At 37.1% G+C, this 24,180-nt stretch overlaps 1 protein-coding gene across 1 annotated transcript; it reads right to left on the reverse strand.

Annotated features, from left to right (window-relative positions):
* Nucleotides 1–387: 387 nt before the first annotated feature.
* Nucleotides 388–24,180, reverse strand: LOC121367430. The gene is made up of 9 exons (XM_041491598.1): nucleotides 23,886–24,180; nucleotides 19,105–19,191; nucleotides 17,302–17,396; nucleotides 10,666–10,749; nucleotides 8,161–8,329; nucleotides 6,528–6,592; nucleotides 5,205–5,276; nucleotides 3,783–3,952; nucleotides 388–649 (listed from the first exon to the last, which is right to left on the reverse strand). Exons 1-9 carry the CDS (start codon nucleotides 24,045–24,047, stop codon nucleotides 411–413), a joined length of 1,143 nt encoding a protein of 380 aa, XP_041347532.1. The 5' UTR covers nucleotides 24,048–24,180; the 3' UTR covers nucleotides 388–410.

Genomic DNA, 24,180 nt, shown 5'->3' on the forward strand with positions numbered 1-24,180 from the left:
GGAGGCAGCGGGTTCCTCTCTCATTATCTATGTGGTCCTTAACCATATATTCGACGTTATATAACGGTAATTAAAATGTGTTGCTTCATTAAATAAAGCATTCATTCTTTTCTTCCCGATAATGCTGCTCACAAGATTGCATGGCTGTCCACAGTCTGTCACAAATGCTCGTTGGAATTCCAGCGGTCACGGATAGTCAGCGTATTGTTACCATCTGGATTTGATGTTTAAACATTATTACCATTGGACGAACCCGCACACAATCCATAATTCTGAGATTTTTCGAAAGGGCATCTCTTCACTTTTATCTCGTAGGGCAACTACCCCTATTTCCAATAACCCTCCACCCCCACCCCCCCCCCCCGACCCCACCCCTGGTAGGTACAGTTATATAGCTGCCTGCGGCTGGGCTACCGCTCAAGTCTAAGTAGGGTAACTGAGATCAGAACAACAAGAACAACAAAGATGCTGCCATGGTAACAGGCAGCCGATGACGTGGCTGCTGCCACTGCTTCCGTAACTGTCTCAGCCGTCACGGCCGCCATTTTGTTGTCAATCCACTGGTCGACAACATCTTCCAGAATGTTCAGTGGCACGCTGCCTATTTTTAGTACGACGTCGTGGAATTCCCGCACGTCAAAGTCACGACCTGAAATTAGACATAGTGTATTTAGAGAATTGGACAACGAAGCAAGAACTAATCACTGGCTAAGTGGCGTAAAGACTTATATAGACTGGTGCGTCTGGTGACTCTGTTGCGTCTGGTACGTCTGTTGCGTTTGGTGACTCTGTTGCGTATGGTACGTCTGTTGCGTTTGGTGACTCTGTTGCGTCTGGTACATCTGTTGCATCTAGTGACTGTGGCTTACGTGTTGGGCATATAAACCGTTTATTATTATTTCATTGCAGTTGGCTACATGCGTTTTGCAGGCGCACACATCCAGTATAGGGTGGAACGAAGCCCATTGGTAAAGCGCTCGCTTGATGCGCGACCGGTTTGGGATCGATCCCCATCGGTGGGACCATTGGGTTATTTCTCGTTCCAGCCAGTCCACCGCGACTGGAAAATTACAAAGGCCGTGGTAAGTGCTGTCCTGTCTGTGGGATGGTGTATATAAAAGATCCCTTGCTACTAATGAAAAAAATGTAGCGGGTTTCCTCTATGACTATGTCAAAATGACCAAATGTTTGACATCCAGTAGCCGATGATTAATAAATCAATGTGGTCTAGTGGTATCGTTAAACAAAACAAACAAACAAACAAACATCCATCTAGTCTCAACTGAAACAATGTATTTTGAATTTGTTTTATGCTGGACCGCACGCACACGCCGCATCCAGTCTAGTATATGAGCCTTAACACTGGTTATACATGTTAGTTTATTTAGTGAAATGGGCAACGAAGTAAGAATAATGCATTTGCCAAGCGAACAAACACTGGCTGGGCACCAAAGACAGTTTAAAAGTTTGTTTTGTTTAATAACACCATAGAGTACAGTCAAATCTGTTCTAGCGGTCACCTGTCTTAAGCGGCCACTTTTTTCCTTCCCAAACGATTTAAATGTAAATGCACCTGTAATAAGCGGTCACCTGTCTAACGCTGCCAACGGCCACCTAAATTGGATCCCAAATCGCTAAAATACCTGTATTAAGCGGCCACATTAAATGTTTACTATTATACAAAAGAGATATTTTAAAGGGACAGTCCTGAGTTTGCTGCAACTTTTAAGGTGTTATCGATTAACAGATAATTTTTAACGATTGTAATTCGATATCAAATATATTTTTCTGCATAAAATACTAGTGACTGTATATTAACCGTGTTTCTGATCGTTCTAATATTTTTACTAGGTTAAATTTCATTTTATTTCCTAAAATAGTTTTTTTTCGTACGTACGAAAATTATTTGAAAACAGAATCCAGTTTGGGCTCCTTACAAATATTAAGACTATATATGTGGCAACCTGTAATCAGCGGTCACCTGTCTTAAACAGCCACTCTTACCTACTTCCCTGTGTGACCGTTTAAGACAGGTTTGACTGTACATTTATATAACACTGGTTACTGTACTGGTTATGTGGTGTTCTCTCTGTGGGAAATTGCATATAATCTGAACGACAAAACAGTAATACATGATCAGGGCCGTATCTCTGCATAATTCAGAGTGGAATGGGTATTTGAAAAAAAAGATAGGACGGCCACTCCCGAGGAGATCCGTTACTGGAGATTTCATCCCTCTTGCACCTACAAAGAGAGGACTGCCACTACGAGACTAGGTTACTAAATCAGAACTGATATCGGACAGACTACAATAGAATATCATTGCAAAATAGTGGTTGATTCCATGAAACTCTATCTAGTGTATCAGCCACTCCTGGGGAAATCCTTTAATGGGGATTCCACGCCTCTTGCATCAACATGAAGAGGACTGCCAATCCCAGTTCATAGTTTGTTATAAAAAAAAGATTCCTAGTCACTATTGGAAATCAATCACGAATTTTCTCTAAGATTACTTGTCAGAATTACCTAATACATATTTGATATCTAATGCTAGTCACTGATTATTAATAAATCAATATGCTTTAGTGGCCTCGTTAAACAAAACAAACGTTACCCTTTACACAACATATCTACTTTAATAATATACCGTTCAGGATCGTACGTTAACTAGAACAAGAGGAGTAACACTACAAAAAGAATGATGGCACAGTAGGCTTGCCGCTTACAAGAGAATCCTCTCAACAAAAGTAAGTTTTTCATATTGTTCTGAGGTGCAACTGCTCCCTTGACGCCTCCAACTCCACTAGGAATGGTAGAATCCGAGTACTCCGACAGTAAGAGAGCAAGTCAAACATTTGGACAGTTATGACGCTCTCATTACGGCCAGAGAAAACTGTATATCAAAATTGCGCAATCTATGCCTACCAAACGGTAGTCAAAGATTCCCGCTCTAATACAACAACAATCATATGTTTGACGTTAAATACCTATACCGCAATAATTTTCGAGTTCGCTGATATCAAACATTTGACATATTAATCGTTAATACACATACTACAGGACGAAACACGACAGCATCCATTTTTAATAACGTTCCGGTTAAATACGTAGGACCTTGATGGATTCCATTCAACTGACTGGGGGTTTTTCTCGATCCAAACAGTGCACCACCACTGGCCAACGGCCGTGGTATGTGCTTTCCTGTCTGTGGTAAGTGCATATAAAAGATACCTTTCTGCATTAGGAAAAAATGTAGCAGGTTTCCTCTGATGACTACGAGTCAGAATTGCAAAATGTTTGACATACAACAGCTGATGATTAAATAATAAATGTGCTCCAGTGGTGTCGTTAAAGAAAACAAACTTTTTCAATACGCAGGTGGTGCTCTCGCCGTAATGAGAGCGTCATAATTAAACTGGATAAACTGTCAAGGAAGGAAGGAAATGGTTTATTTAATGACGCAGTCAACACATTTGACATATGGTTAAGGACCACACAGATATTGAGGGAGGAAACCCACTGTCGCCACTTTATGGGCTACTCTTTTCGATTAGTAGCAAGGGATCTTTTATATGCACCATCCCACAGACAGGATAACGCATACCACGGCCTTTGATGTACCAGTCGTGGTGCACTGGCTTGAACGAGAAATAGCCCAATGTGCCCACCGACGGGGATCGATCCCAGACCGACCGCGCATCAAGTGAGCGCTTTACCACTGGGCTACGTCTCGCCACTCATAAACTGTCATGACCCTCTGGTTGAGAACTTGTGTTACTGACCTAGCACGGTCTCCGCCCTGCTCCGGAGCTGTTTGAACTTCATCTCCCCGATCTTGTAACTGCACGCCTGCCCTGGCCACGTGATGTAGCGGTCCACCTCTGACGTGATCTGACTGTCCGGGAAGTCGCTGTAGTTGCTGAGAAACGTGATGGCTCGCTCTTTCGTCCACCTGTTACACAAAACAATTAATATTACATTACAGGTGTTCTAGAATTAAACACGTGAAAGGGAGGGGCACCTAAAAACAGCGTGTGCTTGAAATCACCTAACCTTATCATGAAAATAGACGGACCTTAATTTTTGTTTTCAATTTAATTTTTTATTGTTGATTTGTTGATTATTATTAACATCTAGGTGAAAAGAGTACCCACCCTACCAAATTGTTTTGGACGCGTTCCCTGAAAGACGTTTATTTTTTTTTTAATTCGATATTCAGTGCCATAAACTAAATTTTATTTAAAATCGTGTCATGTGTGCCTAGGGAAAATATGTGGCAAATCCAACAAACATAACATAGTAATTACGTTTCCTCATATCCGCAACCAGTGATAATTCTGGAACAGCTTTTCCTAACATTATATAGAGAAGACTAGTTGGGTGGTTATTAGAAATACATGACAGCAACCCTGCAATTGCCCACGTCAATCGGCAATGCCGTGGAGCTTTTAATTTTCCACGGCACTTTTTTTTTTTTGCCGTGGACATTTGATTAATTGCAGGGTTTTCACGATGTTACACGTTTCTTGAAAAAGTATCTAGCGCACGAACTTTATTAGTGTTAATTTCATTGGTCATTGTGGCTTTGGCAACTGGATCATCACCATGAAGCAACCAAGCAGATGTCGTCAAACTGATGTCCCACATATGTCATACTAGAAATATCTCAATACATAACAAATACCAATTTTTCTGTTCTGCTGGAACATGACATTCTTAATTTTGAACAAATGACGTGTAAAAACTATTCAGTGATTCCATCATCTATAAACATTTATGCGGATAATAATACACTGGTTTTTTTTTAGGAATAATTCTATATTTAAAGGGACATTCCTGAGTGTGCTGCATCGTAAGATGTTTCCGACTAATAAAATATTTCTTCGTTTAAACTTGCATATTAAATATATTTTCTTGTTTAGAATACCAGTGTCTGTATATTCTATGTGTTTCTGGTCGTCTTAATATTTGTAAGAAGCCCAAACTGGGTTTTGTGTTCAAATAATTTAGTACATACGAAAAAACTATATTTTACGAAATAAGATGAAATTTAACCTAGTACAAATATTAGAACGATAAGAAACACGTTTAATATACAGCCACTAATATTTTATGCAGAAAAATATATTTGATATGTAATTACAATCGTTGAAATGTCCCTTTAATCATTTAGTAAAAGAATGGAGAATATTACGTCACTTTACCCAAATGCATGGATTCCAGTGTCAATGACAAGACGACAAGCTCGGAACATTTCTGAACAGTATCGACCAAATCTGTAAATATTAGAAATATAAAATTATACAGTAAAAACATGAATGTATTTTAAATATGGTTTACACACACACACACACACGCACACGCACACGCACATACACGCACGCACACACACACACACACACACACACATATATATATATATATATATATATATATATATATACACACACACACACACATACATGTATATAATTAATTATGGGGTTTCATGACATATGGTTAAAATTGTGTAACTATGCAAAAAAGCAAGCTATACTAATATGAAAATACAAATATGATTGAAATACAAATAAGACATTTTGTTTTATTTTAATACACATAAACAAGGAATAAAGTGAAATTAAGTTTTGATATAGTTAAGACTTATTTACGAACACTAAAAGTCTAAAACACATTTATCTTCCTTTTCGATTTCAGTTTTTCTTTAATTTGAAATTAGAAAGGTTTTTGTATTAAGATAATGAGAATGATAGGCAGAGGGTGGTATATATATATATATATACAGTCAAACCTGCCATCGCGGCCACCTCCATATGGCGGCCACCTGTCCATGGCGGCCACCCTGAGGTCCCCCCAATGAATTTTACCATATAGTTTACCTCTATATGGCAACCACCTGCTCGACGCGGCCAGCGGCCACACTTTTGTAATAAAAAAGCGAAAATGAACCTGCTATCGCGGCCACAATTGTTTTTTAGTGCAAGTTAGAAAGAAATGTCGGCAATCGTAAAAAAGAACGTAAGATGTTTTTGTTGATGTAACCAATTGGCTTGATAAACAGCGGTCCTTTAAAGGTCGTCGGTCGCTTAGCTGTGTTCGTTAATTAACAAGTGTTTTTAATCTGGATTAACGGTGCGATGTACTAGTCATCGGCGGGGGTCATTAAACGCAGTTGATAAGAGGGTATCTAGCCTAAAACAACTTGAGTTAAACGTGTCAACTCTAGAAGGAATTAAATACTGCTGCAGTTTATTTCTGATATTTATTTTCAAAATGCCACCTAAATAGTTCTATTGCAACATACGTGTAATTGTTTTTAAAAATTCGGACTTATATATGACCTGCATACGGCGGCCACCTCTCTATGGCGGCCACTTTTGTCATGTCCCACGAATGGCCGCCATAGACAGGTTCGACTGTATATATATATATATATACTTTTTGTTTTATATAGCAAATGTTTATTTAATAAAATGTCAGTCTGAAATAGTGTTAAACATTTGCACAATAAATACAGTTCAACTTACAGGTCAAACGGGTCTTCGTACAGGCCCATTTCTTCACCGAGATATTCGGCATATAGTGCCCACCCCTACAACAGATCAACACCATATCACAATCAGATAAATGTGTACACAGTTTATAACACAGCGCGAATAATGTATGAAAATTATAAAATGAAGTTTGACACCCAATAGCTGATGTATTTTTCGTGCTGGGGTGTCGTTAAACATCTATTCTATTCTATTCTATTCTATTATAAAATGATTTTGCAAATTACAAGAGGGAGGGAATAATCTAATTTTTGAAATTGTTTTTACTCTCCCATGAAAGATCTTAAATCCATTACTGCCCAAAACCTATAGTCTCGCGGGAAGTCTTTTTAACACTTCCAATTTAGAGTGTACTATACCAAATAAAATCCCCCAGGTGACTATGTTATCATTTGTGTTTCAAAACATTATATGAAATATATCAACCAGACTGACCCATAAATATCAGTACTACAACCTCTACTTCAAAGTATTAACTGAAGAAAATGGTACCTTTCATGGCTCATTTTTGGTATAATCAGTACTTGTTTTTACAGGTACTCCATACATGCTTCAAGCACAAGGCTACTTGACACAATGGTACTCAATGCAATAAAACTGGATTCATGTTTTGTCCAGATGAAACTATTTTGTTTAACAACAAACACATTTATCACGAATGACAGGACTTGTGATATTAAATGCTCTATCAAACGTCGGTGCACCTCGAACGTTGACCCAGCCGGATGTTATTTGGTTTAGTAATACCTTTACTATGATCGAAATTGTCAAACACAATCTCCAAGAAATTATAAATCCAATGGTCATAATTAACCAAAGCATTTACAAACTTTACTATTATGATCAAAGTTGTCAAACACTACATCCGATAAATCATAAATCCAATCGCCATAATTAATTAATCTACACATTTACAAGCACTTCTACGGTCAAAATTGTCAAACACAACCTCCGAAAAATGATGAATCCAATGGCCGTAACTAACATACCCATTTACAAGCTTTACTTGGTAGACCTTATGGTCCCTAACCAAAATGAATTGTGTGTTGCACCATATTGAAGAAAAAATGCTAAAAAATATCTATTGGCATTTCATTAATTTTTCTTGAGTATTTTTCGCATAAAATGCGTTTTGAGCTAATAGGAACGTTAGGGTGACCAAGCATGTTGGATTTCCAGCAACGAGTATCTAAGCAAGCAATTGCAAGTAATGACATTGTGCAAAGATGCAATAGTCAAAAATAATTTACATTTCCCATTAAACAGGATTAGCATTTTTAAAGGAAGGAAGGAAATGTTTTATTTAACGACACACTCAATACATTTTATTTATGATTATATGGCGTCAGACATATGGTTAAGGACCACACAAATATTTCGATTAGCAGCAAGAGATCTTTTATATGCACCATCCCACAGACAGGATAGCACATACCACAGCCTTTGCTACACCAGTTGTGGAACACTGGCTGGAAAGAAATATAGCCCAATGGGTCCACCGACGGGGATCTACCCTAGACCGACCGCGCATCAAGCGAACGCTTTTCCACAGGGCTACTTCCTGCTCCCATTTTTAAAGAAGTCATGTCCAAAATGAAGCACTCACTTCTACGTAAGCGCTGAAGACAGGGAAGTGGAATGGCACGGCGTACAGTCTGTTGCTGATGCTCTCAGCCCTGTACTTTGGAATGGGGAAGTTGCTGGCGTACACCTCCTGGAAGTGGTGGCCCGGGTCAGCTTCGTGCAGAGCCAGTGGACGCATCATGAATGTTGACCTAGAAATAAGAAAATAAAAATGTTACCAATGATCTCTATCTTATGCAAGTTTTGGGTCTCAGGCCCAAGCACATCGAACCTGGGTCTAGTCCACATGGGTCTAGTCAATAGTCCGTCCTGTCATTCTATAAAACTGGGTTGTTGTTTTTGTAAATAATTCAGTTTGGTTTGACGTAAGAAGAAAAGTAAAAGTGTTTTGGAAATAACAACAAAAACACACCAATTTTTGTGTGCAATTTTGAAAACAATCGGCTTAGAAATAAATAAGTTGTAGTATGAAAAAAGACGTTCCCTGTTTTAGAGCTGGGGTGTCGTTAAACATTCATTCATTCATTCATTCATTCATTCTTTCTTTCTTTCAATAATATTCATGTATGTTCATATTTAAATTGAATAAATACATTAGTCGTGACGTCTATATATTATGGAGAAGGCCTAACTTGTATAACTTGTTTATTTTTGTATAACGTGTTTTTTTTTTTTTTTTAAAGCAATACAATGTTTCAGTCACGGTCTAGGTTTGGCGAGAATGGTATTAGTCACACAAGAAACACACTGAATTGAATGTGACGAAACGCATTGCATCTATACTGGCATCAACTACAGATCTGGCAGCAGGCGACATATATTTAAACATGTGCTGTATTTTGAAAGCACCAGAATCACCAGACCCAGATCCAACTTCGATGTGTTTTGAGTAATGATTGGCAATCCACCTACAGATGATGTAGCAAGGGTCTATCTTCAAAGGAAGTGGCAGTCTTCCTAATGGCAAAACACCTGGCAGTGAATCATTGGGGGAGTCCTGATGTTATCAAAATATCATTTTGACTACGTGTAGTGATACGATTTTGAAAATGTTAATGGTTTTGTCAATATGATTTTGAAAATAAAGCTACAGATCTTGAAAACGTGCAAAACGTTACATGACAGACATTCAGAAACTATTTCACGATATAACATCACATTTATTGAAACAAGGTCTGAAGAAATAACTACCATGCCATAGTATATACCAGGGTTCCTGCCAGAGGGTAAAACGGGTATGGCGCCATACCCAAATTTTAATTTTTTTAAGTTAACATTTTGACAAAATTAATGACTCTTATTATTATTGTATGATTTTCTTGACCTTAAACCTAAATGTAACTCATTTTCTTTGTGGGGGAGGCCCCCCATACCCCCTGTTGACTGTGGTTGCATTCAATTCCATAGCGCCATACCAAAAAAATTCTTTCTGGCAGAAACACTGTATACATTTTCATCGCTTTTTTTGTGCAAGAAAAAGTGATTGGCCAATTCAAATCTTTATTTGCCTTGAGCTTTACAGTTCTATGCCTGAAACCTTAGTGATATAGGGGCATGTAAAAATAATCTTAGTCTAAGTTTACAGTTCATCTACCCAACATACATAAGCTATGATACATAAGGAGGATGCATAATTTTAACAGTACATTATAGTGCAGGAGAACATGGACATGTTTAAAATCGCATACATAAATATGCACATACAAACCATTTGTCAAACATATTGTTTTATCTTACCAGTAAAGTGGATCTTAGTTTATAACAATCAGAGAGGTATTTAGTTAGTTTATTGAGTTCTGTTATCTTCTTTACATTAAATAATTTTATTAGTTTATAGGTAGATGGCTTCTTCCAATAATATACTCTTCAAAAAAAGTAGGGGAACTCTAATAAGAATTTACAATTGCCAAAATTGTAAGGTATATTAGCTGTGGGGAATGGTTATATGATAATAGTGAATTAATTGGGCAAACATTACAACCGGCAGTTCAGTATTACAGTAGGTTTTAGGACCACCAATGATCTTGAAGGACGATTGGGGTCAGAAGTGAAATTTGAAAGTTGACGGTTTTTTTTTATCAGTAAATCGCAATTCAAACAATAAAAATGACTAAAAACAAAACAATAACAACTGTATGATCAACAGAATGAAAACGATTGACAGAAATAATGTTCCACAGTGATTAATCGACCTTACTGGAAATTGTCAAAATCGAGAATGACACAGCACGCACTTGTATGGAGCAACTGCGTGATGCACGTGCACACTATTGAATGTGTTTCAGTGTGTTGATAAACAGACCTGAACGTTCTTTACAAGGATATCTGTGGTCAAAACGTATGTTCGGTCTAATAGTTGATATTAACATTAATATTTCAGGTGCCCTACTTTTTTAAAGAATATATATATATATATATATATATATATATATATATATATATATATATATATATATATATATATATGAAGACTGAAATAAAGTTCTTGCATTGCCCCGCATTCCTTGCATAGCATTCTGTTGCATACCGTTGTGTTGCATCCTTCAGATTGGCGTAAAACATGTTCTGCCCATACGATCCCCACGGTCCATCACTCTCAATGGGTATAACACTGAAACAAGAACACATACAATTTGTTACACGTAATCTTATATGCAGGATAATGAACACAAGTTGTTGGTCGAATTAAATAGAATGGAATAGAATAGAATAGAATAGAATAGAATAGAATAGAATAGAACAGAATAGATGTTTAATGACACCCCAGCACGAAAAATACATTGGCTATTGGATGTCAAACTATAATTAATGAATTAATGTTCATCTAAAAAAAAAATGTATTGCTTACTGCATGTAAAAGAATTCAAAGAGACGACCAACCTATGGTTTTATGACGATGTGATGTTACTAGTACTAGTTAAGCCTAGTAAGTGTAAACTTGTGCATAATCCATTTGTTCTTTTTGAAAAAGCGATAAAATATGTTTCAATCAATCATTTACTAATGGATTTGCAAGCGAATATCTGAAGGGTTATATAAAGGGACAGTCCTGAGTTTACAATTATTGTAAAATGTTTCCGACCAGTCGAGCCTTTTCGATGATATAACATACAAATTAAATATATTTTCTTATTTAAAATATCAGTGTTTGTGTTTACAAGGTGTTTGTTGTTATCCCAATGCTTGAAGTAGTCCAAACCGGATTTTACCTCCCAATACTTTTGTACATACGAAAAAATATATATTACGAATTAAAGTAAATATATTTTCTTATTTAAAATATCAGTGTCTGTGTTTACAAGGTGTTTGTTGTTATCCCAATGCTTGAAGTAGTCCAAACCGGATTTTACCTCCCAATACTTTTGTACATACGAAAAAATATATATTACGAATTAAAGTAAAATCTGAGTACTACAAACATTAGTGTACGACCGCAAACACATTCGATATATGGACACTGGTATTCTAAACAAGAAAATGTATTTAGTATGAAATAGTAGTCGCCAACAAGGGTATGTTATCGCAAACATCTTCACTGATTCTCAATAAGGGTGTGCATTTCAGTATTTTACGTGCGGCACCATAAAATACTGTCGTCAATTACTCTGGGAAACCAAGTGAGTTTCTAGTCCGAAACATACCCATGTATTACCTTTGTAACATAATATGTGGACTGTTATTTTTTATGATTCGGCGACATAACATTTAAAATTGGAAATGTTCGTTACTGTCTCACTTGAATATATTTTATAACAAATGTATACTACCAATGAAAAAACACTACTGGGTTCAAATATTTGTTATTATCGCAAAGTTTGTTAATATTCTGTTGACTTTTTATGAAATTGTAATTAAATGAGGGAACTGAATTAGTATCCCAGGGCCAAACGATGTTGTCTCAAGTAAATGTGAAATGTACGTTACACATTTTATCTTTGTTAATATCGCATTTTCTAAGTGAGTTCTGACACTGATGTATATTCGAAATTATTTATTTCTATTGCACAATCACTTTTATAAGGAAAGACATCACCTTCAATTTAATGCTGAAAATAAACAGCACAACAATTATTTAGATTGGGCAGCGTATACAAATTCTTGAAATGTATGTTACCGCTGTTTATACAATAATTATCGTCACCAGAAGTTATACCTTGTTATTCCATAATTTAGTTGTATATTCCACTCAAATACTGCATGTTAGCAAATATGCCTTTTATAACAGTATGTTTATAGATATTGATTTGTGCGCGTATGACATGATCGTTATTGAAATGTACGTTATATGAAATGTACGTTATATGAAATGTACGTTTCTCATGAAATAAGAAGAATGCTTGATTATTAGTACTGCCAAGTGATTTGCAAGGGGATTCCACTTTGTAATCTACGATCTCAGAGACTGAAACACGTGGATGGGAATATTTGCACTGAGTGTAAAAGTCAAGCTGTGAGTTGGTATTTTATTCAGAACAATTCTTGCTTATAGTCAAGTATGAACAAAACTGTTTCTGCTTTAAAAATAAAATTAGATATTTTATATCAGCTGGTGCGTGTTTTGCTACTTTTTATTACTTTTCCTCCACAGTGGACTAAAATAATTGAAATGTACGTTATAATTGGTAACGAACATTTCAACTATCAGGCACCAGTTTGTATTGTTTAATTAATGTTCTTTCCGTAAGTTAAACTTCTTGAATGTTTAGGCTATCATATTTTATTACATTTACAATCAAATTATAAATGTTAGATGTAATTATTTTTAAGTTAAAGCAGTTTTACGTTAATTTAAAATATACTGCATCGGTTTCATATAACTAGGATAAATAGAGTGACATTAATTAGAACTACCTCTTCCATTAAAGTTAAAGTACGTGTCATTTAACGGTTAACCTGATTTGACAAAACTATATATTTTGCAATATTTACACATATATTTTATAATTAATTTCTTGCATCTATCAACTCTTTATGAAACCTTTGGTAACGTAATTTCATTTTAAATTTTTCAGTCTCCATTTATAGAAACTATGGCAAAAACTCGAGCTGAGATTCAGCATGCATATAGAGAACGCAAAAAGGCAAACGAGGGAGAGAAATACCTGAAGAAAGAAAGAGAAAGAAGAAAGGCCAATTATATTCCATCAAGCCAACTTAGTGAAAAAGAGCGAAAGAAAAGAAAGAAAATAAATAAAGAACGTTTGAAGAAACACAGAGAAAAGAAGAAACAAAAGTTACTTGAAATAGACAGGGAAAATAGAGATATGGAGTCAACAGATGTTCAAGAAACAAGTGGATATGATAGTCAAGAACCTTCTACCTCAAGTGAAAGATTAGTTGTAAGACTAGGATTCCCAAATGCTCGTAGAAGAGGTCCCAAGAAAAGAATAGCAAAGGCTTTATCCAGAGCACACAGAAGAATTGTAAGTCTCAACAGAGAAAAGGCTGCACTTTTTAGGAAATACAGATCGGCAAAGAAACAAGTGACAAGACTGAAGAAAAAACAACCACCAGATAGAGAGATAACTGGAACCCCTAAGACACCAAGAAGTAAAACAGAGGCTCTAATGTATCAAGCAAAGCTAACAAATGAACAAGCATCAAGTGTACGAAAGGAACTGCTATTTAGTAATGTTGTGTTACACGAATTAAAGGAGTCCAGGATGAAATCTGGAAATAAAACTATCCTTCACAGAGTAGCAGCTGGCAAAATCTTAAAGAAATATCGATGCATTAAAATGATGAGTGTTAAAACAGGAATGAGTAGAAACTCTTTGGCAAGTGTGAAGGACAAATCCCTTACACTAGAAAAGAAAAGAAGATCCAGAATAATACAGAATTTGCAACAAAATCTACTTGAATTTTATGAGCGTGATGATAACAGTCGGTGTCAACCAGGAAAGTCCGATACTAAGACAATACATGGAGTAAAAATACAAAAGCGAATACTGACTGATTATTTGGCCAATTTGCACGTGAAGTTCCTTTCGGAAAACCCGACAATAAAAATATCAATGCCGTCGTTTTGCCGAGCCAGACCTAAACATGTCCTTCTTACTTCTTTCATCACTAGGAGTACGTGCTTATGCACTAAACATCAAAACATGGCCCTAAAAATCAAAGCTATTCGCAAGGAAGGCGTCAATGTACCTATTAATCCAGAAACATTTGTAAAAGAAAACCATGATTGTGATGAATATGGGCTTCCGGAAAATGTTACCTACAACCAATGGAAGAGGGTAGAAATCGAAGAGAAAAACAAAAGGAAATCTGTAATGCGAATTGTCCAAACTGTTGTACCAAAAGAAACGTTCTTGGATATTTTAAAGAAAGAGGCAGTGGAATTTAGAGACCACATCACAAGAGTAAAGATACAGTATGAAGCAATCCGAACATTAAAAGAAAATCTCCCTCAGCACGACATCATACTACAAATGGATTTTGCGTAAAATTACAGTTGCAACACCATGGAAGAGATCCAAAATGCGTATTTTAATAAGACAGGCGTTACAATTCATCCAGTTGTCTGCTATTATCGTGGAAATGATGGGTCTTTGGAACATAAGAGTTTTGTCGCCATTTCAGATGTTCCAAGTCACATCTCATCGACTGTTATAGCAATTATAGAGAAGATCATCCCATATGTAAAGGAAATCGACCCAGATGTCAAAGTACTGCATTACTGGACTGATAGTCCTACAAGTCAGTACCGAAACAGGTTTATTTTCAATTTTGTAGCTAACCACCACAGCCTATTTGGTATCCATGCCCGCTGGAATTATTTCGAAGCAGGGCATGGAAAGGGGCCTTGTGGCGGTCTGGGTGGTTCAGTTAAACGGTTAGCTGGTGAAGCTGTTGGACATGGAAAAGCCACCATACAGGATGCAAATGACTTTTTTCTCTGGGCCAACAATTCAAACATGGCGTCTGTAAAATTTATCTTTGTTTCTTCAGAAGAATGTGACAAAATTTCAGATCAAATTAAATTTTTGAAAATAAGACCTATAAAGAGTACCATGCATATCCATGCAGTCATTGGCAAAGGGGATTCAAAGGTATTGGTACGCAATGTCACCTGCTTTTGTGACATTTCATCTCTGGTTCAGACTGCAATGACTGGCGACAAGAAGGTCTTTGTGAACTGACAACAAATGCAACGATCTCTTTTTCACAAGAACAGAATGTCGAAGTTCTACAAGAGCCAACACCAGACGAATCTGGTATGGTCTTAGGGGAATCACAGAAAAGATATATTGATATACAAGATTTGAGGCGGGATCTATATAGCTGCTATGGAAATAAATGGTACATAGGCAAAATACTGCAAGTTGAGAAGGATGCGAGTAACTTGCCAGTGGAAGTTTCATTTATGAAACAAAGTAGGCAGATGTTTCAATGGCCCCCACGTCCAGATGTCATTTGGATTAGCCTGGAGTCTGTTTTGTGTATCATTCATGATCCAGTACCGTCGGGAAAATCAAAGCGAATGTTCAAAATTCCACAGAAAGAAGTTGACAAAATTGAACTTTGTCAAGAAACTTACGTTACCAATCATTAAGAAAGTATGCCATTAATGTTTGGATGTGACCCAAAATTATTGTTCAGTTTATCTATCAGCATAATCTGAAACCTCGAAAGATGTTTTTTTTTACTATTTTCATTAGTTTAATTAGTGGCCGAATACAAATATTTGCAGATGTGAAATGTACGTTACACTGTGTAAAGGAATTATTATGTCGAAGATAGACACTCATTATTAAAGTTTTAGGTTATCAGAAAATAAGATAACTATAATTCTTCGTTTCCTTGGTGTTTTTCCACTTAAAATAGTATTTTTTTAGATTTTAGCTTGTTCGTGAAACGTACGTTACAATTTACTATTATGAAAAGGATAGCAATTATTTACTGCGGCGATCAGCAAACATGTTTAGGTATTGAGCTTTCTTTCTTGCTTGTCTTTGAAATCACAAAATATGTGCATTTCAAGATGCTACTTGGTGAGTGAACTTGTAGCAGATCAGTTTGAAGTTAAAATCCTATTTGGCAGTGGTTTACTGTGACTGTGTTGGTGCCAATACAAATCAATAAATTTTGATATCAGTTTGATGTTTTTGTTTAATTCCTGATAGGTCTATTAAATATATATTTCTATCATGCTGATAGTGTTTTTCCGATATGTGTCTTAGTGATATTTCAGTATAATTTTATTGGAAGTGGGTAATATATAACGTACATTTCTGTACTGCAAAATTAAGTATCAAGAGCTGCTACAATTCCATGCAGTGAGACAAAACCATGAAAGTTAACTTGAAACTATTATACCATTATACAGCTGACATATATAACTATTATATGGAATGTAATATTCATTGATTTCAAAAGATTTATTTTTGGTCGTTTCATGATCCTTATATGCACCTCTTTATTGAGAATCAGTCCTTAAGTACAATGGCTGCAAACTCAGGACAGTCCCTTTAAGCATTTGTTGTTACAAAAGGTGTATTTTGAAAAACGCATAGCCATAACAGAAAAGCGGAGTAATGCTATAAAAATGGTGTTCTTTCAGTTCAGAATGGCCTGGGACCACATATATTTTCGAAGCTATCTTAGCGCTACGAAATAGGTGTGACGTCACTACAGCACACGCCATAGTGACGTCATAGCTTACGATAATTTTACGATTTCGTAGACTAAGATTGCTTCGAAAATAGGGGCCCTGGTTTCTTTTTTCTTTTCTTTTTTTAATCTACACCACCACCTCCCCCAGTTATTTTAGGATAGATTCCGTTTAATGTACACAAGTAAAGAAAATTCTTGCTAGATACAGTTTTTGTGTGCCCCAAAACTTTCTTTTATTCTTTTACTTATTTTTGTACTTATACCCAATTAAAGTTCAAGCACGCTGTCCTGTGGAAACGTATCAGCTATCTGGGCTGTCTGTCCAGGACAGTGAGTTAGTGAGAGAGAAGAGGATGTTGTGGTCTTACACCTACCCATTGAGTAGGTAAAACACGCTCTGGGTGGGAGTCGGTACCGGGCTGCGAACCCGGTATCTACCAACCTTATGTCCGATGGCTTAACCACGACACCACTGAGGCCAGTGTCCCAAGACAAGTTTAATGTGTTGTTAAAATGTCGGTATTTTCAATTTAAATGTACTCACTTTATTTTAGGCAATGATATATTCTTGAAGAGGAACTTCAGTTTGGGTTGGATTTTGTTGTTGATAATGTCCACGTAACGATTTAGCAGCTGGTCCTGTAAAACATACAACATTTCTTGTATAAGAAAGGAGAAATGTTTTATTTAATGATACACTTAACAAATGTTAGTTACGAGTTATATGGCGTTGGTCATACGGTTAAGGACCACACAGATAATTAGAGAGGAAACCCGCTACCGCCACGTAATGGGCTATTCTTTCCGATTAGTAGCAAGGAACCTTTTATATGCAGCATTCCACAGACAGGATAGTACATACCACGGCCTTTGTTACATCATTTGTTAAGCACTAGGAAGAACACGGGACCGCCGAAGGGATTAGATCCTAGATGGGTCAATCTTTATCGCGGGTACATGTATATATTCGGCCCGGCTAGTGCATTAAAATGCCAAGGAGTAATGTGCCAAGATCATGTTAAATCAATTTTATGTTTAGGACATGTCGCTATTAAAAAAGTAAATCAGGTCGGGTCAGGTCAGGTCATGTCATAGGTTTTAATGCGTACATTTAGAAAAATCTGTTGTAGCACACACCTGTCATGGGCACAGGTGTGGTCCTCGGCCGGCTCCTCCGTTCAGGGCCCTGTTCCACGAAGCGATCTTAGCCCTAAGATCACCTTTAATGTATAACGATTATATACACTTAAGATGATCTTAGCGCTAAGAATTTGGAATGAGGCCGAGGACAGAAAAGGGGTTAGGGTGGGTGGGAGAGGGGGGTCGTTCGCGCTGGCGTGTGCAAGGGAGTACAAGCAGCCCGACCATGGTCGGTAGAGGGCGAGGGTTGGTTTTGGTGCTACTGAATTTGCAAATGTCCCGTAGGATTAAAGTCATATAAAAAATGTTGCGTAATTTCATGAAGGTAATTTTGACGCGTTATTTAGAATTCTTCATCAAAATTGAAAATGGAGGTCATTTGTTAATTTGACTTTATAGGGGTAGGAGGCAGGTCACAAAACTCTAAAAAAGAGCAGAAGGCAAATGGAATGAGCTCCTAAGGGGAGAGAGAAATGTACGGGGTTCCCCCGGAAATAAAAAAAAAAAATGCTAGAAAACACGTATCGGGGCAATTTAGTGAACTATATATTATAGATGATAAATTTGGAAAAAAAGGCATTAAAAAAGGCATTAAAAAGAGCACTTCAGAAGGACGGAGGTGAGTTCAAGGAAGTCGGATCCGCCAATGCAAGGAATGCTAGTTTAGCAACACGCCTGGGCTAAGTTCAGCTAGCAAACGACGCGCTAACGCTCGCGAACTATTTGATTGGTTCCCGACGTGGCTATTTGGTTTAGCGTGAAGCACAGAAACCAGTCTAGCGGACGTTTTTCCGCTCGGTCTGGCTGCTGAACTTGGCTCAGGTGTGAGTTTAGCTAGCCGTTTGTCGATAATGCTTGCTAGTTTCTGAGATACAGAAACCAATACGAAGTTATACTTAAATACGCAGATATGTTACTGAATGTAGTCAGATATTGCACCTTGTCTATGTTTCGGTACACAGTAAGTTAATAATGATACAAAGACTGAGGCACCAAAACACAATGTAAAGGAAGGAAATGTTTTATTTAACGACGCACTCAACACATTTTATTTACGGTTATATTGCGTGAGACATATGGTTAAGGACCACACAGATATAGAGAGAGGAAACCCGCTGTCGCCACTTCATAGACTACTCTTGTCGATTAGCAGCAAGGGATCTTTTACATACACCATCCCACAGACAGGAAAAATGTAAAATGTTACCTTGGTATGGTTGTAGAACTTGGGAATGTATTTGACGTAGTTGAAAAACGACTTGAGGTCGCCGTTAAACCCCACACTCTGCATAACCTGAAATAAAATCATTTCGTAATAAAAGATGATTGAAAATCAAATCAGAAATTTCAGCTGTACTTTTATCAAAATCCAGTTTGAACCGTTCACCAGAAATCACCCTTTCAGTCATGGGCGTTCGGGTGTGTGATTAGTACCAGTCGATGGAAAACCGATGCGCGCAACGCTATGTAGCCGTTGTTTATGTCTCTATATACATCAACAACGGCTACATAGCGTTGCGCGCATCGGTGTTCCATTGACTGGTACTAATCATACACCTATACGCGTAGACCAGTGCCAACGTTCCACAAAGCGATCTTAGCCCTAAGATCACCGTAAGCGCATAGCTACCCTATGCATTTGTTGATCTTAGGGCTAAGATCGCTTCGTGGAACGGGGCCCAGGACTCGAACGCCCGTGCTTTCAACCTGGGTCCATATACTTATAAAACGTTAAGGATCCTAATTAACTAAACACCCATTCCATGATAATAGTCCGGAATTCACATTTAAAGTGTTGTAGCTTAAGATTTAGTTCATGACTGAAACCTAATAGCTGTTTGACAGTAATGCTAATTTATGAAGAAATGTGGATATCCAGATTCGGGCAGTTTCGTTTAATACCGACACAAATCAGGGACCCCCCACTCCCCCTTTAAAAAATGGGTGTCCGTACGCCTATGTCAGAAATTGAGGGGGTGGGTGGGGGAGTTACTAGTATATATATTAAACTGAGGGATGAATAGTTTTCAGAGCTAGAGCAGAGATCAGTACATTCTGCCCGCTTCCAATTTCCTCGACCATGTGCAACTCCTTTAACATTTTAAACAATGTTGAAACTTCACACTTCCCATATAACTGACACGGAACCGCGCTCTGTACAAGGGGCCAATTTCACTAAACATCATAACTTTACGTCTAACTGCTACTAGCAGTTATACTGATAGTGTGTTTGCACGTGTTTGGCGTCTATTTCACTAAACATCATACTTTACGTCTAACTGCTACTAGCAGTTATACTGATAGTATGTTTGCACGTGTTTGGCGTCTATTTCACTCAGAAAATTACATCATTACGGAAGCTGGAGTATTTTAAGTTCAAAAGAAAATGATATATGTGTTCTTCAAACTATAGTTGTTGAACTATAATAGTAATAAGAATTGTGGTTCAGTCGTAGATTTACGTTTACGTGCAAAACTAAGTTTGCGATGTTTTGTGAAATTGGGCCCATTCCTAGATTCGTTCTTAAAGGGACATTCCTGAGTTTGCTGCATTGTAAGATGTTTCTGACTAATAAAATAGTTCTACGATTAAACTTGCATATTAAATATATTTTCTTGTTTAGAATATCAGTGTCTGTATATTTAATGCGTTTCTGGTCGTCTTAATATTTGTAAGATGCCCAAAGTGGATTTTGTCTTCAAATAATTTCGCACGTACAAAAAATATATATTTTAGAAAATAAAATAAAGTTTACCTAGTACAAATATTAGAACGATCAGAAACACGTTTAATATACAGCCACTAATAATTTATGCAGAAAAATATATTTGATATGTAATTATAATTGTTAACAAGTCTCTGTTAGTCGATAACATCTTAAACATTGCAGCAAACTCAGGAATGTTCCTTTAACCAGATGGTGTTCAGCAGAATTTCATTAGAGATAACGATCTGTCAGTCTCGATTATCATCACCTTTGATGTGCTGTACAAAGCGCTCATTATAATCCGGCTTGCGATGCTTATTATCAACACTAGTTATTCCACGCTCATCCATTAGTGATTATTTATGACTTATTAAAAAAATAACAGCAAATAGTTGGGTTAATAGTCGAGTTACTTTGCCCTGAAGTGAGGGTCTAAAACTCACAGTCTAGTCGTCGGTACCAGAGGTGGCTGTCACTAATAATAAATCGTCGCTTTATCTTTCGACATTCTTTTCTCTCTCGTTGCTTTCTGTCTTACACTTCCGCTCAGAAATACATGAATGAACGTATACTATAGTCCGTCCCACAGGGATCGCATTTCTTTTTCACACTATGCAATTTACTACAAGCATTTTATTTCCACACAAATTTACAAATTGCACACACAAATTGTATTTATTTGTTATTTCCAAAACAATTTTACTTTTCTTCTTATGTCAAACCAAACTGAAATTGTTTACAAAAAACATTTTAATAGAATGATGGAACGGACTATAGTCTTGACATTCAACTGAATTCAGATGTATTGGACTAGTTAGATACCCAATCTAATTAAACTAAGCTCCACTGGTTAATTACTATTACCTGTGGATCTAACGGCACCCCGTTGGAGCTCATGTCCAGCTTACCTTTCATTCGACCAATCAAAACCTTACTTACAAAATCAAGCCAGTTTTGAATTTGATAACATTCGGGATTATGCCGAGGGTATACGAAATGATTCGGGTGAATTACGAAGTATGCCGGAAACTAATTTCAATATAACATTTTATATAAAATTCGTTTTAAGACGAAAAAAAAAACCCGTGATGGTATAGCCATAAAATCTGTTTATACTAGTATACAATCCAAAGTTTATTACTGCACTTTTCCCCCTGTTCGCCTATTGCATATATAGTCTCGCCCGATATTTTTAGAATTTGTATGCTCCCGAATAACGCTATAAAAGGCGAAGTGTAATTGGTCGATATTTAAATTGTTATTTATAGATGAAATGTCACCTGGACATGGGAATCCACGCAATGCTGTTAGATCTACTAGTAGACAACTAGAGCTAATTTTAATCAGATTGTTAGATACCACGCACTTACATACATCTTAATAACGAGTTTCACAATTAATTTAAAAAGCGAAAGCGAATTGCATATTTTTTCAAACAACGAGCTGCAAGATAAATGGTATCATGAAATACTCTATTTGTTAATTGAGAGCGGGACGTAGCCCAATGGTAAAGCGCTCGCTTGATGTGTGATCGGTTTGGGATCGATCCCCGTCGGGGCCATTGGGCTATTTCTCCTTCCAGGCAGTGCACCACGACTGGTATATCAAAGGCTGTGGTATATGCTATCCTGTCTATGGGATGGTGCATATAATGGAACAATGTAGCGGGTGTCCTATCTAAGACTATATGCCAAAATTACCAAATGTTTGACATCCAATAGTCGATGATTAATAAATCAATGTGCTCTAGTGGTGTCTTTAAACAAAAGAAACTTCTTCTATTTGTTAACTGTCACCCAAAACCATGTTCACAAGAAACAAAAACGTTACTCCATGCATTAAACTTGCAAGTGACCAACAGTCAATTTCAATAGAGCTAATTCTGTTGGACGGTGTTTGTTTGGCGTCTTGGTCATCACAGTTGAGTGGTCTATCGGATGTTTTTAACTCGATGTCACACAGGTGGGATTTGGCTTCAATATGCATAAAGAATAATTATTCTATCCTAAAAAAACCTCAGGTTTTAAGCACATTTTAACATCTTTATCAACTAAAAGTCATTTACAGCCCTTTCACTTTTAGGTAACTTACGCGTCACGGACAAATGATTGTCAGGTTAACTATCCGTCAATGTAATTGGTTTCGATTGTGCTGTTTTTTCATTGGATGTATGGCATTGGTGACCTGATCATCACCTAAGAGCAGCCAGTCTTATGTCTTGAAAGTGTTAACACACATACATGTGTTAACAAGTATGTGTTATCGAAAATAACGAAAGATGTTCTCACCAACGGGTGTGTAAGAAAATATAATAAACTACTTTTGTGCAAAAACCATCAATATTCTGCTTTGCATACTTTGCTGAGGCAAGACGTAGCACAGTGGTAAAGTGCTCGCCTAATGCGATCGATCCCCGTTAGGGGACCCAATGGGCTGTTCCTCGTTCCATCAAGTGCAGCACGACTGGTGTTTCAAAGGCCATGACAATTGCTATCCTGTCTGTGGGATGGTGTATATAAAATATCCTTTACTACTAATGGAAAAATGTAGCGGCTTAACTTTCTCAGACTATAATATGTCAAAATTACCAAATTTAATGTTTGACATCCAATAGCCGATGATTAATAAATCAATGTGCTCTAAAAAGACCCCGAAAACAAACCCAAAAAAAAAACCCGAACCCCCCCCCAAAAAAAAAAAACCCACCCCCAAAAAACCACACACAACAAAAACCAAAAACGAAGCCACCCCCCCCCCCCCAAAAAAAAAACCCCCCAACAAAACAAAAAACTTTCTCCGCTATTCAACATAAAAAGTAGGAGGCTTTTCATGTTTTATTTTTATTTAATTTTAATTTTTGATATAGGCACTTAATTTATACAAAGCGGTTTTCTTACAGGTTCCCTTTAAATACCCCCTGCGTGTGCTGTAACCTCACCGTGGTACAGGGGTGTAACATTCTCTTTGAGAATGGCCAATACTACACAAAATTGAAGTTTTGAGTAATATTCAGTATCCGTAAAATTCTGTGATATTTGTGTTTTTGCACAGTTCTTTACACTGTTTTTGAATTTTTATATTGATGTTGATCATCACTTTATTTATTTGCATTACCATAGTTTGACACCCAATAGCCGATGTATTTTTCGTGCTGGGGTGTCGTTAAACATTCATTCATTCATTCATTCATTCATTCCTTTAAATACAGTTGTCTGTTATATTTTGTTAATCGCAACAAAACCCACGACGAGACAGCAAATTGTAATGTGGACCATTTTACCTTCTTCATCTGCCTCTCGATCCGGGCTACTTCCTTGACTCCTGTCTCGAAGATCTGTTCGGGGGAGACGTCGTACCACAGGTACCACTTGAGACACGCCTTGTAGTACTCGTACCCGTTAGAGAAGTAGTGCACACCCTCTACTGGGCGGGTCGCCGCCATGTAGTCCTGTAAAACAGACGCAAACAGGATTTACCAGAAAACTATTTTTGTTCGATCTCTGGTCAGACCAAAGTTCCAGAATTAATGCGGCTCCTGTTGTTTTATTTGTTTTTTTAAACATGGGGGTTTAAGG

The sequence above is a fragment of the Gigantopelta aegis genome, chromosome 1 (genome assembly GCF_016097555.1).
Source record: "Gigantopelta aegis isolate Gae_Host chromosome 1, Gae_host_genome, whole genome shotgun sequence".
Lineage (NCBI taxonomy): Eukaryota > Metazoa > Mollusca > Gastropoda > Neomphalida > Peltospiridae > Gigantopelta > Gigantopelta aegis.